The sequence below is a fragment of the Lathamus discolor genome, chromosome 2, assembly GCF_037157495.1.
Source record: "Lathamus discolor isolate bLatDis1 chromosome 2, bLatDis1.hap1, whole genome shotgun sequence".
In the NCBI taxonomy this organism is placed as follows: domain Eukaryota; kingdom Metazoa; phylum Chordata; class Aves; order Psittaciformes; family Psittacidae; genus Lathamus; species Lathamus discolor.
In genome coordinates this window covers 143,713,456-143,726,230 of record NC_088885.1, presented here as the reverse complement: position 1 = coordinate 143,726,230, position 12,775 = coordinate 143,713,456, and the positions used below count along the sequence as shown (strand labels likewise).

The 12,775-nt window shown below is 40.6% G+C and overlaps 1 protein-coding gene across 3 annotated transcripts in view; it reads left to right on the top strand.

Moving 5' to 3' along the window:
• The window catches only part of CSMD3 (CUB and Sushi multiple domains 3), a 614,489-nt gene that overhangs the window by 578,161 nt on the left and 23,553 nt on the right, over positions 1 to 12,775 (top strand). For all 3 annotated transcript variants that reach the window (XM_065668828.1, XM_065668827.1, XM_065668826.1), the window contains 3 exons: positions 1,709 to 1,882; positions 6,125 to 6,298; positions 6,548 to 6,621. In XM_065668828.1, coding sequence (XP_065524900.1) covers positions 1,709 to 1,882; positions 6,125 to 6,298; positions 6,548 to 6,621 — 422 coding nt within the window. The remainder of the gene's footprint in view (positions 1 to 1,708; positions 1,883 to 6,124; positions 6,299 to 6,547; positions 6,622 to 12,775) is intronic.

Here is a 12,775-nt window from a genome sequence, read left to right as displayed (position 1 = left end):
CTGAGACTGCAAGATGACAGATGTCTAAACATAAGTTTAAAGGTTATAAGTGCAGCATTTATTTTCCTCCATTCTTGTGGCCTGTGTTCTCTGCTTTATTTTTAGTCTCATTTGCCCCAACTGTCTCCACTAAATTAAATCATACTAGTTTCATATCCTTTCTTTCTCTTTTGCTGTCAGTTTCTCTTTTTTGCTCCTTTCCTCTTGTTTATTCTAGTAATTTTGACCTAAATTTCTTCTTTTTCTCTTTTTTATTCTCTTTATTTTTCATTTAACTTCTTTTATATCCATTTTCCTGCACTTTTCAAGTAGCACTTCTGTTTGTACACTATTAACCACTGAACAACACTTTTATCTTTGTCACTAGTCATGTCTGTTTGTTTCTACTGTCCTGTGGTATTTTTCAGCCCTCTTTTCTACAACTTAGTATATGCTTCAATTTTTTGCTGGGAAGCTTAGGTATGAGAAACTATAGAATCATAAAATCATAGACCAGTTTGTGTTGGAAAGGACCTTAAGATCATTTAGTTCCAACTCCCCTGCCATGGGCAGGAATGCCTCACCCTAGATCATGTCACAAAAGGCTCTGTCCAGCCTGGCCTTGAACTCTGCCACGGGTGGATGGCACATCAGGAACTTCTCTGAGCAGCCTGTTTCAGTGCCTCATCACCCTCACAGTAAAGAACTTCTTCCTTAAATCTAACCTGAACTTCTCCTGTTTAAGTTTAAACCCATTACCCCTTGTCCTATCACTACAGTCCCTGATGAAGTGTCCCTCTCTGACATCCTTGTAGGTCCTCTTCAGATACTGGAAGGCTGCTATGAAGTCTCCATGCAGATTCTCTTCTCCAGGCTGAACAGCCCAGGCTTTCTCAGCCTGTCTTAATACGGGAGGTGCTCCAGTCCCCTGATCATCCTCATAGCCCCCCTCTGGACTTGCTCCAACAACTCCATGTCCTTCTTATGTTGAGGACACCAGAACTGTACACAATACTCCAAGTGAGGTCTCACAAGAGCAGAGTAGAGGGGCAGGATCACCTCCTTTGAACTGCTGGTCACAACTGTTTTGATGCAGCCCAGTATATGCTTGACTACACTGAAATACTTATTGTTGGCCTTCATGTTTCAAGAGGTTGCAAATCTTTAAATTTTCTTACTCCAGCTAGAAGCTAGATGCTTTTTGGTGAGGGGCTCTTCATTAAGTAAATACTGACCAAATTATGCTACTTAGAAGCAGGCTTTCAAGTCAAGTGTCCTGAAATGTCATCCCTATGCATTAATATCTATTGAAACCTAAGCTGGTTTAATAGGAAGAAAGTATTTGACTGTTACCAAGGTAACTAAAGATAATTGTACTCCATATGGTCTAAACAGACAAACAAAATAATTTTGTGATGGACCAGACCTGTCTTAAATGTTGTACACTTCATAGTCCCCATACTGATTTTTAGGTAGTCTTCCTATTCAGTTTGATGCAGAGTCCAGTTTTATTTAAGACACTTCATCAATCAGCCACTCTCTCCTAAACAGAGGAAACCAGAAGTACTAACTTTAGGAAATGAGGCAAAAATACAGGGTGGAAGATAGCATGTCCTGACTGTAATGTCCTCTAAAAAAGGTGAAATTAGCACATATGGTTCTTCTAGTAATTGTGTACACTGGGGATATTTACAGCAGCTGGTCCTAATTATTTTGAATATTATTGCAGCTGTTACCTGCCCAACTCCGCCACAGATCTCTAACGGAAGGTTGGAAGGAACTAACTTGGACTGGGGATTTAGCATTAGTTATGTATGCTCTCCAGGATATGAACTCTCTTTTCCTGCTGTTTTGACCTGTGTTGGGAATGGAACATGGAGTGGTGAAGTACCTCAGTGCTTGCGTATGTATTTACTTTATAGTCCTCTATTTCTTTATTCAACTATAGTGGGGTTCTTTTTCCTCTTTAAAGTTTTCAACTTTTTTCTTAATTTTTCTTTTTCTCCCCCAGCAGTGGCTAAGTTAATTTCAAACCTTTGTATTTTCCAAAATTATAACATAATTTATAGATTGTGGAAGACATAGGAATGTCTGTAAATCCTTTGTGAACATATAGGAAGCCTTAAACACAAACACAAAAGAAATATTACAGGCAATGTACCAGATGATCCAAGGCAAAGCAAGATTAAGAGATGCTATCTTGTTTTCAGGCCCAGCTACATATAGAATAGGGATAATTTCATTATAATCTCTACTCTTTTCTCATTACTCATCCTGAACTTTCTCTGATGTCACAGAGAGGTTTCTTCTGCTGGTGATGTTGACTAGGCTCCAGGGTGATTCCTGGACAATTGTCTGTATTTCCCCCTACACTAAATTAAGTCACATGTTTTATGCTGTAAATTTTGTTAACCTGAAAGTTACTACACTGATAGATTTTTATATTGCTACAAATGTTATTGTAATATCAGATGTGGCATTTTTGGTGTTTTTGTTAGGTTGCCATCACTCAACTCATTATTTAAAAAATCTTTTTAAAGAAGTGCTTGTGAGGCTTCTGAGAGAGATTTGATTGCACTGAAGAAGGAGGTTCTGTTATTTGCAGAATAGCTATTCTGTTGAAACTCTGTAATGGTCTTGAGCAAGGAATCAGACTGGAAGAGGATCATTTTATGTTTGTGGCTGTACAGTTTTTGAAGTTTAATTCAAGCTTGCCAAGTAGCTGAGCTTGCCAGGTAGCTTGCTAAACATTTCAAAATGCAGTTCACCGCTCTTTTGCTGTTTTTTTTTTTTTTTTTTCAGTCTTCCTTTTAAAACTGGCTATATCCTACTACTATGAATGCACACCACGTAGATTTTTTTTTTTTTTTTTCCCTGATGATAGTCTCATACCATCAATAACAGTTGCCTCATGATCGTGAAACTGTGTGTGCCAGAGCTGGAACATGTTGAAAGGCATTGGTTCTGAAAGAAAAAGAAAAATCACCATTTGTTGTTCAAGTTCTCTAAATAAAGCTCTTCTAGGGTCAACTATATTGTGAACATCAAAGACCATGAAAAATTGTTTTCATAATTTGATTTTTATTCAAATATTGCGTCCTTACATGATTTTTGGATACCACAAGCTATTTGTCATTTTTGAGTTTGGAGTACTCAATACCTCAATATGTTCTGAAAAAGGGGCTCCACCTTTAATTTTTATAAAAGATATGGTTAGTACAGAAAGCAGTTGCCTGGTAATTAAAGTCTCTTTCATGCAGAGATTACATTAACTGAATGTTGTTAATGTGCAATGGTTACCCGTTGGCTTGCAAGAAAAATCAATTGGCAGCCAGTGCTTGTCAAAGAGCTCAAACTAGCTGCCATCTGGCAGAAATGAGAGGGAGCTGTTGAAAGTCATTCTCAATGAGCAATCTTTAAGCATTTCTTGACATCAGAAATCTAGTTCCCAGCTTGGTTCCGTAGAGCCTGTAGCTGAAGATATGCATGGTATAGTTATAACATGGAATAATTATTCAGAATGGAATATGGTCATGTCTTTGCATGAGCGTTTGTCATCTATGATCTAGTAAATTTATCTGCTTAATCATTCATATAGTACTTTGAGTAAAGGACTGCTGTTTTTATAAGCTTGGCAATAGCAAAAAATATACATAGGTCTATGCCTGAAAACTCCTATCTAGAGGTATAATTTGCTCTTAATCGATTAAATGCCTTTGAAGAAAGAGACTAACTTCACAGCTTCAGTGTCAAAGCTCCATGACCATGTTTCTGTTAGTGGCTCTCAGAGTCCTTTGGGAAATACTTCCATTGGCAGTGGTAGCACTCACAGAGCTTCCAGTTTGCTGCAACATTAGTTTGTTCTGTAATCCTCTGTTCCAATAACAGAGGAAAACTGACATGTTTTATGATGGTGCCTGGTTTCCGTGGTTACTTTTATAGAATACAGATATCCAGTAGCTCTTCGATGATTGGGTAAAGTTGACTGACAATTATGTGGTGGAGTTTACTTAGTTTTATAAAAAAGTAATATCCTTACCAAAAATAACATTTTTCAATGTGAGGATTTTCTTTTTTTTTTTTTTTTTTTTGAGAGTGGTTGATAATTTGTGGGTGAAAGGAGCTATTCAGGAGATAAGTTCAAGCCTCTGTGTTAAAAATCTGTGTTTAATGTATTTTCAAATTAAGACTTCCTGGGAATTTTTTAATGAAAACATAAATTACAGTCATGATCTGTCAATCACAAAATGAGATTCTCTGTGGGACACTATCCCCAATTCATAGATCTTTTCATAAGTTGGCCTATAATACTGCATACAGTCACATTCCATTTAAAATGATGAAATTGAATACAATTTTTGTATGTTACAGATTAAACCTTTTTTCTTCAATAAAGTTTGTGTGCATGGATTTGCCGTACAGTCAGTGTCTACAGAAGTAGAGGGCAGGAGCATTTCATGTGAAGCAGGTCCTTTGGAAAGCTTAAGGCATAAATGACAAAGGGATAGTACAAATGTATTTTGAAGGTGATTGTTTAAGAGATGTAATTTAAATTTTATCTGTAGAAGTGAAAAGTGGAGCAGAAAATTCCACTGTCTGTCAGTGTGTCTTTATAATTATGTCATTGTACACATCCAGGTTAATGTCTGGTTTTTTTGTGTGTGTATTACAGCATTTTCTGACCGGAATTCTTAGAGTGTCAGGGAAAAACATAGTCTGATGACACAGGGTTTGCCATAGCTGATTGCATTTCCTCAATCTATTCAAAATCTAGCTTCTGACAATAATCAGTACCTGATGCTGCAGAAGACAGACAGTATATTTGCCAGCAGTGCATTCACTTAGTTATGCTGTGCTATTAGACGTAACGCATCTCTAGGTGATAGGTATAAGTTAAAAAGACCAATTTAAGAATATGTTCTCATCAGTCAAGTTTATCGCAGCTAATAACAGCTTATTAGTGTTTGACTTCTAGATCGCCATTGAAATTTATTATGTTGTTTGAAGGGTTTTTTGCTAGCTGCACCAAATTTTAAGTGTTTTACTTCCATACATAGCAAATCGTATGCTTCAGTGAAAGATGAGGAAGTAAAAATTTACGATTCCTCAAATCTGTCTGACGAGTATTTAATGACACAAAAATGTTGAATAGTTGTTAGGTGGCAGAAGAAAGAAAGCAGAAGAGGATGGGAAATTGACATGAAGTTTTGATACACTCTTTGATTGCTCTCTATAGGAGGATTTGCATATTGGTGTGGCTTGGGGCAGAGGTGAATTGTGAATATTTGTGGCTTAATAAAACAAGTTGTGTAACTCTGAGTGCCAACTTTAAGCTACTGACCAAGCCCGCTATGTAGGCATTTTGAACAGCTGACAAAACTACTGCAAACTGAAGCAGACTAGACTGGCTGTCTAGTTTCCCTCTGAATTCCTATTAAATGTGTCTTTATTTGACCTGTTGTGGTTTAAGCTCAGCCCGTCACTCAGAAACTACACAGCTGTTAGCTCACTCCCTTCCCCCGACCCCCACCCCTTCCTTCCCCCCAGCTCCAGGGTGGATGGGGAGGGAAATCGAAAGAATGTAACTCCCACGGGTTGAGATAAGAACAGTTTAGTAACTAAGGTATGACACAAACCACTGCTGCCACCACCAATAATAGTAATGATAAGGGAAATAACGAGGGAAGAGAATACAACTTCTCGCCACCTTCCGACCAATACCCAGCCCCACCAAGCAGTGATCTAACCATTCCGGGTAACTGCCCCTCGTTTATATAGTGGGCATGACGTGCTGTGGTCTGGAATACCTCTTTGGCTAGTTTGGGTCAGGTGTCCTGTCTCTGCTTCCTCCCAGCTTCCCTGGCAGAGCATGAGACTCAGAAAGTCCTTGGTCAGACTAAACATTACTTAGCAACAGCTAAAAACATCAGTGTTATCAGTGCTGTTCCCAGGCTGAAAGTCAAAACCACAGCACTGCACCAGGTACTGAGACTGAGAAAAATGACTGCTACTGCTGAACCCAGGACACCTGTGTTTAATAAAATAAATATAAAATTCGGAGTAACTGCATCACCAATTTCAGGTGTTATTTTTTGTGTATTTTTATAAATGACACTTTCCATTTCTGCCATGTATTTTCTCATAGCAAAGTTCTGTGGTGACCCTGGAGTACCTGCTCAAGGGAAAAGAGAAGGCAAAAGCTTCATCTATCAGTCAGAAGTCTCTTTCAGCTGCAATCCTCCCTTTATTTTGGTGGGCTCCAATACCAGAATTTGCCAAGCAGATGGCACGTGGAGTGGATCTTCCCCTCGATGTATAGGTAAGGTTACAACCATATTACTGAGATTTCTTGAAATGCTTACTATTTATTTTCCTGATGAGTCAATCTAGGAGTTTTCAGCTATTATCCTGGTGTTATTCTATGCCTGCTAAGAATCAAGAAACTTTATTTTTGTTTCTCTCATAAGCGTAATGCATGTTGTTGAGCAATCTCAATTTTGTAATGCATGTATCATTAAAATACTGTAATTTATTTTGTCTTTGTCTTTTTTTTTTTTTTTTTTTTAAGAACCTACTCGCACAGCATGTGAAAATCCAGGAGTCCCAAGGCATGGGTCACAAAACAACACATTTGGCTATCAGGTAAAGTATACTTTTTTTTTTTAACTTGCATATTAAAATATTTTTATACTCCTCAAAGTCTAGAAACTTCTGATTAGAGTTCCAGAAACTGCTTACACCTTTTAAGAGCTGGTTGCTGGAGTTGCTGTGTTTTGTTATTTCTAACTGTTGGATTACATTGACCTTGTGTCCCTACTAGCAGTGCACTGTGTAAAACCTTGCTTGGTTTCAGCTTGAAGGAGTCCAGCATCTCCCCACCTATATAGAAGTGCTCCCTACTGTTTATCAAGTAGGCTTTTTTTTCCTTAAGAGTTTGTATACTGTATGCCAAACTTCTAGTGTAAACATACTCTAAAAAAGCAGTATTTGTTTTGTTTGTGTGTGTTTGTTGTTTTGGTTTTTGGGGGTTTTTCTTTTTTTTTTTACATTTGGAAATGATGTGACTGCAAATGAATCATACGGTCATAGAGGCTGGCAGGTGCCTCTGAAGAGCTTCTAGTTAAACCCCCCTGCTCAAAGTAAGGTCAGCTAGGGCAGGTTGATCAGGGCTCTGCCCAGGTGGTTTTGAGTATTTGTGGGGATAGAGACTCCACAGCTTCTCTGGGTTACCTGTTCCAAGTTGATCACCTTTACAGCGAAAATGTTTTTTCTTGTTTTTAAACAGAACTTTGTAAGTTTCAACTTGTGCCTGTTTCTTCTTGTCCTGTCACTGGGCACCACTGAAAAAAAGTCTGTCACTTTTCATGCCCCCAGTAACTTTTAATACACACTGATAAGATTCCCCTTGAGCCTTTCCTTCTGCAGGCTGGACAATTCCAGTTCTGTCACCCACTCCTTGTACGCCAGATGCTCTTGTCCCTTAATCACCTTTTTGGGGATTAAGGTGATTAACCAACTGCAGTATGTCCCTGACTGTCTTGCGCTGGTGAGCCCAGCACTAGACCCAGCACCCACTTGTGTCTCATCAGTGCTAAGCAGAGGGGAAGAATCACCTCCCTTGATGTACTGGCAGCTCTCTGCCTGATGCATCCCAGGAGGCTATTGGCTGCCTTTTCTACAAGGGTGCGTTGTGGCAAATGGTGTTTGCATATGCTTCTGTTAGGAACAGAATTGAAATTTAAAATGCTTCTGAATTTCTGATTTTCTGAATCACACAAAACAGTGACATCAGTGAGAGGTTTATGGGTGAATGGTGTAGAGGTGCAAAAATGAGCCCTATAATTTCCTAGGAGTCTGATAGTGCAGCTGTAAACCAGCTAAGAGAAAGTCTAAACAACTGTGTTTGGTGTTGGGGCTGAAACTGCAGGCATGTGAAGAGGACTAGAAAGAAGAGTAAGCTATCGGCTCCCTGGTTGTTTGTGGTGCCTGTCTAGTAGCAGGAGTTAAACAAAAACTACAGATTGCAAAAAATGCAAGAAAGGGCTGATTAAAATTTGAACAAATGTACAAAATGAATTTAGTTTTAAAAACAAAGGTTGTAGCTAAAGACTTCCAATGTTCTGTGGCCAAAAATTTATTTGATTTGACTTTTTGTGGCCTTTATGCAACACTCCTCCTGCTTAGTGATAGTTTTAGTTATCTTTGAGTTTTCAGTTTCTTCTAGATCACAGTCGTATGCAAGTGGTAAAAAACTGTCTCAGTTTTCTTCAGGAAATAGAGCACTGTTTTCTGCCAAGGTAGAGAATATGCAGGGGCAGTCCTTGGGCTAACTTTCATTAGGTATAATACAACATTATGCTAGAGGGCAACTCAATTCAACTGTGTAAGAAGTGAATCATTGCAATGACCATTTTCTACAATTTTATTGCCACAGTTGCTCTGACATATTAAAGAGCTTTCTATCAATGAAGAAACTAATGCAGACTTTCTTATTTGTGGTGTAGTTGTAGTTGTGAATGAAAGCATCACTCACAGCTAGCATGGAACTGTCAAAATACCAGGCTAAATGTCAACTGATAAATATTTTCTAAAAGCAGTGTTTTTGCTGGCAGACTTTACAACCTTGATCCCACAGATTTAAGTTTAGTGCCTAGCAGATTTAAACTGTATGAGCTATAGTCTCCTTACCTAGACAGCCACTTATCCTCATGCTTGTGTAGTAAATTTTATTTTATACAGTAACTAGATGTCTGCATGCAATTTCTGGGTATTCTAAGTGTGGTTGCTTACTTAATACAGAAAGGGTGAGAATATCATTCATCATTCGTACAGATGAAGCTGAGTTTAGCTCTTTATTGGGTGGAAACAATAGTGAAAATGATTGGTGCTAGACAAGTTGTTGTCTGTAGATCCTGGAAATTAATATTGCATCACCATATATTCAGTAATGTTATGACTCATTTAAACCACAAATATACTATAAATTAATTGAATTGTGCTATAATTAACCTGCTGTATGAATTACTTTTGCCTCCATCCATAGCAGAAAGGTAAAGAATAATTCTGAATTATATCAAAATACTGAATATGAGATAGTTGTGATTTTCTTTTGTCTGATGGATCCATTGTCTGCCATTTTAAACAATAAAACAAAAAAGCATATGCAAAATTCAGCAAAATGTTTTGGAGTTGGCAAACGCATAGCTGTTACTGTTGAATATGCAAGACAGTTTTATGACTCTTAGAGTGTTGTTTTGAGTGGGTTTTTTTTTTCCTCATTTGGGGGTTTGGTGGTTTCTTTATGTGGTTTTGTTTTGGTCTAGCTGTCTTAAATACTTCACTTTTTAAACTAATATGAGTGACTTAAGTAACTTAAGTTTTAAATTTATGCCCCTATCTCATAAAAATTTCCAACTATAGCTTCACAGTAGAATTCAAGTTTTCATATGTGGAGTTCTGTTTTAAGTGCTTTTCAACAATTGACAATACCTCCTCTTTTACCTGATTATATCACTGTCACTTGCTTTTCACAATACTGATTTCACATTGTGAACTTCCACAGCACTGGGGATTTTGTCTGGTTGTTTCTCCTAGTCTTTATTATTTGTTTTCCTGTCTCATTGACTTCATTGAAAGTTCACAGAATCACAGAATCCCAAGGGTTGGAAGGGACCTAAAAAGATCATCTAGTCCAACCCCCCTGCAAGAGCAGGGTAACCTACAGTACATCACACAGGAACTTGTCCAGGCGGGCCTTGAATATCTCCAGTGTAGGAGACTCCACAACCCCCCTGGGCAACCTGTTCCAGTGCTCTGTCACTCTTACAGTAAAGAAGTTCTTCCTGATGTTAACGTGGAACTTCCTATGCTCCAGTTTACACCCATTGCCCCTTGTCCTATCACTGGATATCACTGAAAAAAGCCTAGCTCCATCATCCTGACACCTACCCTTTACATATTTGTAAACATTGATGAGGTCACCCCTCAGTCTCCTCTTTTGCAAGCTAAAGAGACCCAGCTCCCTCAGCCTCTCCTCATAAGGGAGATGTTCCACTCCCTTAATCATCTTTGTGGCTCTGCGCTGGACTCCTTCAAGCAATTCCCAGTCCTTCTTGAATTGAGGGGCCCAGAACTGGACGCAATATTCCAGATGCGGCCTCACCAAGGCTGAGTAGAGGGGGAGGAGAACCTCTCTTGACCTACTAACCACTCCCTTTCTAATGCACCCTAAGATGCCATTTGCCTTCTTGGCCACAAGAGCACATTGCTGGCTCATGGTCATCCTCCTATCCACCAGGACCCCCAGGTCCCTTTCCCCTTCACTACTTTCCAGCAGGTCAACCCCCAACCTGTACTGGTACATGGGGTTGTTCTTCCCCAGATGCAAGACTCTACACTTGCCCTTGTTAAATTTCATCAAGTTTCTCCCCGCCCAACTCTCCAGCCTGTCCAGGTCTCGCTGAATGGCAGCACAGTCCTCTGGTGTGTCAGCCACTCCTCCCAGTTTTGTGTCATCAGCAAACTTGCTGAGGGTGCACTCAGTTCCCTCATCCAGGTCATTGATGAAAATATTAAACAGCACCGGTCCCAGCACCGACCCCTGAGGAACTCCACTAGTCACAGACCTCCAGCTAGATTCTGCGCCATTGACCACAACTCTCTGCCTTCTTCCTTTCAACCAGTTCTCGATCCACCTCACTACTTGATCGTCAAGCCCACACTTCCTTAGCTTATCTATGAGGATGCTGTGGGAGACAGTATCAAATGCCTTACTGAAATCAAGAAAAACTACATCTACCGCTCTACCATCATCCCTCCACCTAGTCACTTCCTCATAGAAGGCTATAAGGTTGGTCATACATGACTTCCCCCTCATAAAACCATGTTGGCTGTTCTTAATGACCCCCTCATCCTTGATATGCCTAGTGATGGAGTCAAGAATAAGTTGTTCCATCACCTTTCCAGGGATGGAGGTAAGGCTGACCGGTCTATAATTACCCGGGTCCTCCTTCTTGCCCTTCTTATAGATTGGTGTGACCTTTGCCATCCGCCAATCCTCAGGCACCTCGCCCGTTTCCCACGACTTACCAAAGATGATGGAAAGTGGCCTAGCAATGACCTCCGCCAGCTCCCTCAGCACCCGTGGGTGCATTCCATCCGGACCCATCGATTTACAGATGTCCAGATTGCATAGCTGATCCCTAACCCAATCCTCATCTACCAAAGCAAACTCCTCCTTTGTCCTGACTCCTTCTGGGGCTATAGAAATCCGGGGCCCTCGGGGAGAGTCTGCAGGAGTAAAGACAGAGGCAAAGAAGGCATTCAGCACCTCTGCCTTCTTTATATCCTCTGTCTCCAGGGTACCCACTTCGTTCAGCAGTGGGCCTATATTGCCTCTTGTGTTAGTTTTATTTGCTATGTATTTGAAGAAGCCCTTTCTATTGTCTTTAACCCGACTAGCAAGATTGAGTTCCAAGGAGGCCTTAGCTGTCCTAATTGCCTCCCTACATCCTCTAACAACTGTCCTATATTCCTCCCAAGCGGCCAGCCCCTCCTTCCATAATCCATAGATTCTCCTTTTCCACTTGAGTTTGCCCAGCAGCTCCTTGTTTAACCACGCCGGTCTCCTAGATCCCTTACTTGACTTCCTACTTATTGGGACGCTCCGATCCTGAGCTTGGAAGAAGCGGTCCTTGAATGCTAACCAACTATCTTGAGCCCCTTTACCGCCTAGTACACTTTCCCATGAGACTTCCCTTAGCAGTTGACTGAAGAGGCCAAAGTTGGCCCTTCGGAAATCCAGAACTGTGGCTTTGCTAGGTATTCTATTCCTCCCACACAGGATCCTAAACTCCACCATCTCATGGTCACTGCAGCCAAGGCTGCCATTGACCGTCACCACTTCGACCAAACCCTCCTTGTTGGCGAGTACTAAATCTAGCAGCGCTGCTCCCCTAGTTGGTACGTCCACCATTTGCATTAAGAAATTATCATCAATGCACTCGAGGAACCTCCTAGACTGTGAATGACTGGCTGTGTGAGTTTTCCAGCAAATATCGGGGTAATTAAAGTCCCCCACGACGACTAAGGCATGTAGTCGCGAGGCTACTTCCAGTTGCCTGTAGAAAGCCTCATCAACTCCTTCGTCCTGATCAGGAGGTCTGTAATAGACCCCCACAACTGTATCACCCGTGCCAGTCAGCCCCTTGATTCGTACCCACAGACATTCCACTTGCTCCTCATCCGACCCCGGACAGAACTCAATACATTCTAGTTGCTCTCTCACGTAAAGAGCCACTCCACCACCTCGCTTTGCTGACCTATCTTTCCTAAAAAGGACATAGCCATCCATGACCACATTCCAGTCATGTGAACTGTCCCACCATGTCTCTGTAATCGCCACTAGATCATAACCTTTAGCCCGCACACAGACTTCTAACTCCTCCTGTTTATTCCCCATGCTGCGTGCATTGGTGTACAGACATTTCAGGGAGCCAGTCCTAGTACCCTTTTTCCCCTGCGGGACAGGGTCTAAAAAGCTATCCTTTCCCACAAGTGAAACTCCAGGTTTGACTGAAAGCCGTATCAAAACCTGACACATTTAAGCGGTGTTTCATTGGTTAATTAAGAGCTTTGTAACACAGAGGTAACAGAATTTTGCATGGCTTTTACTGTTCAGTGTTGAATTCAGCAGGCAGAAGTAGATCAGGTTCAAGTAATATCAAGTGTTTTTGATGTTCAAGAACATCAAGTGTTCAAGTAACTTCACAATACCAGCTGAGTGCTACTTAGATAT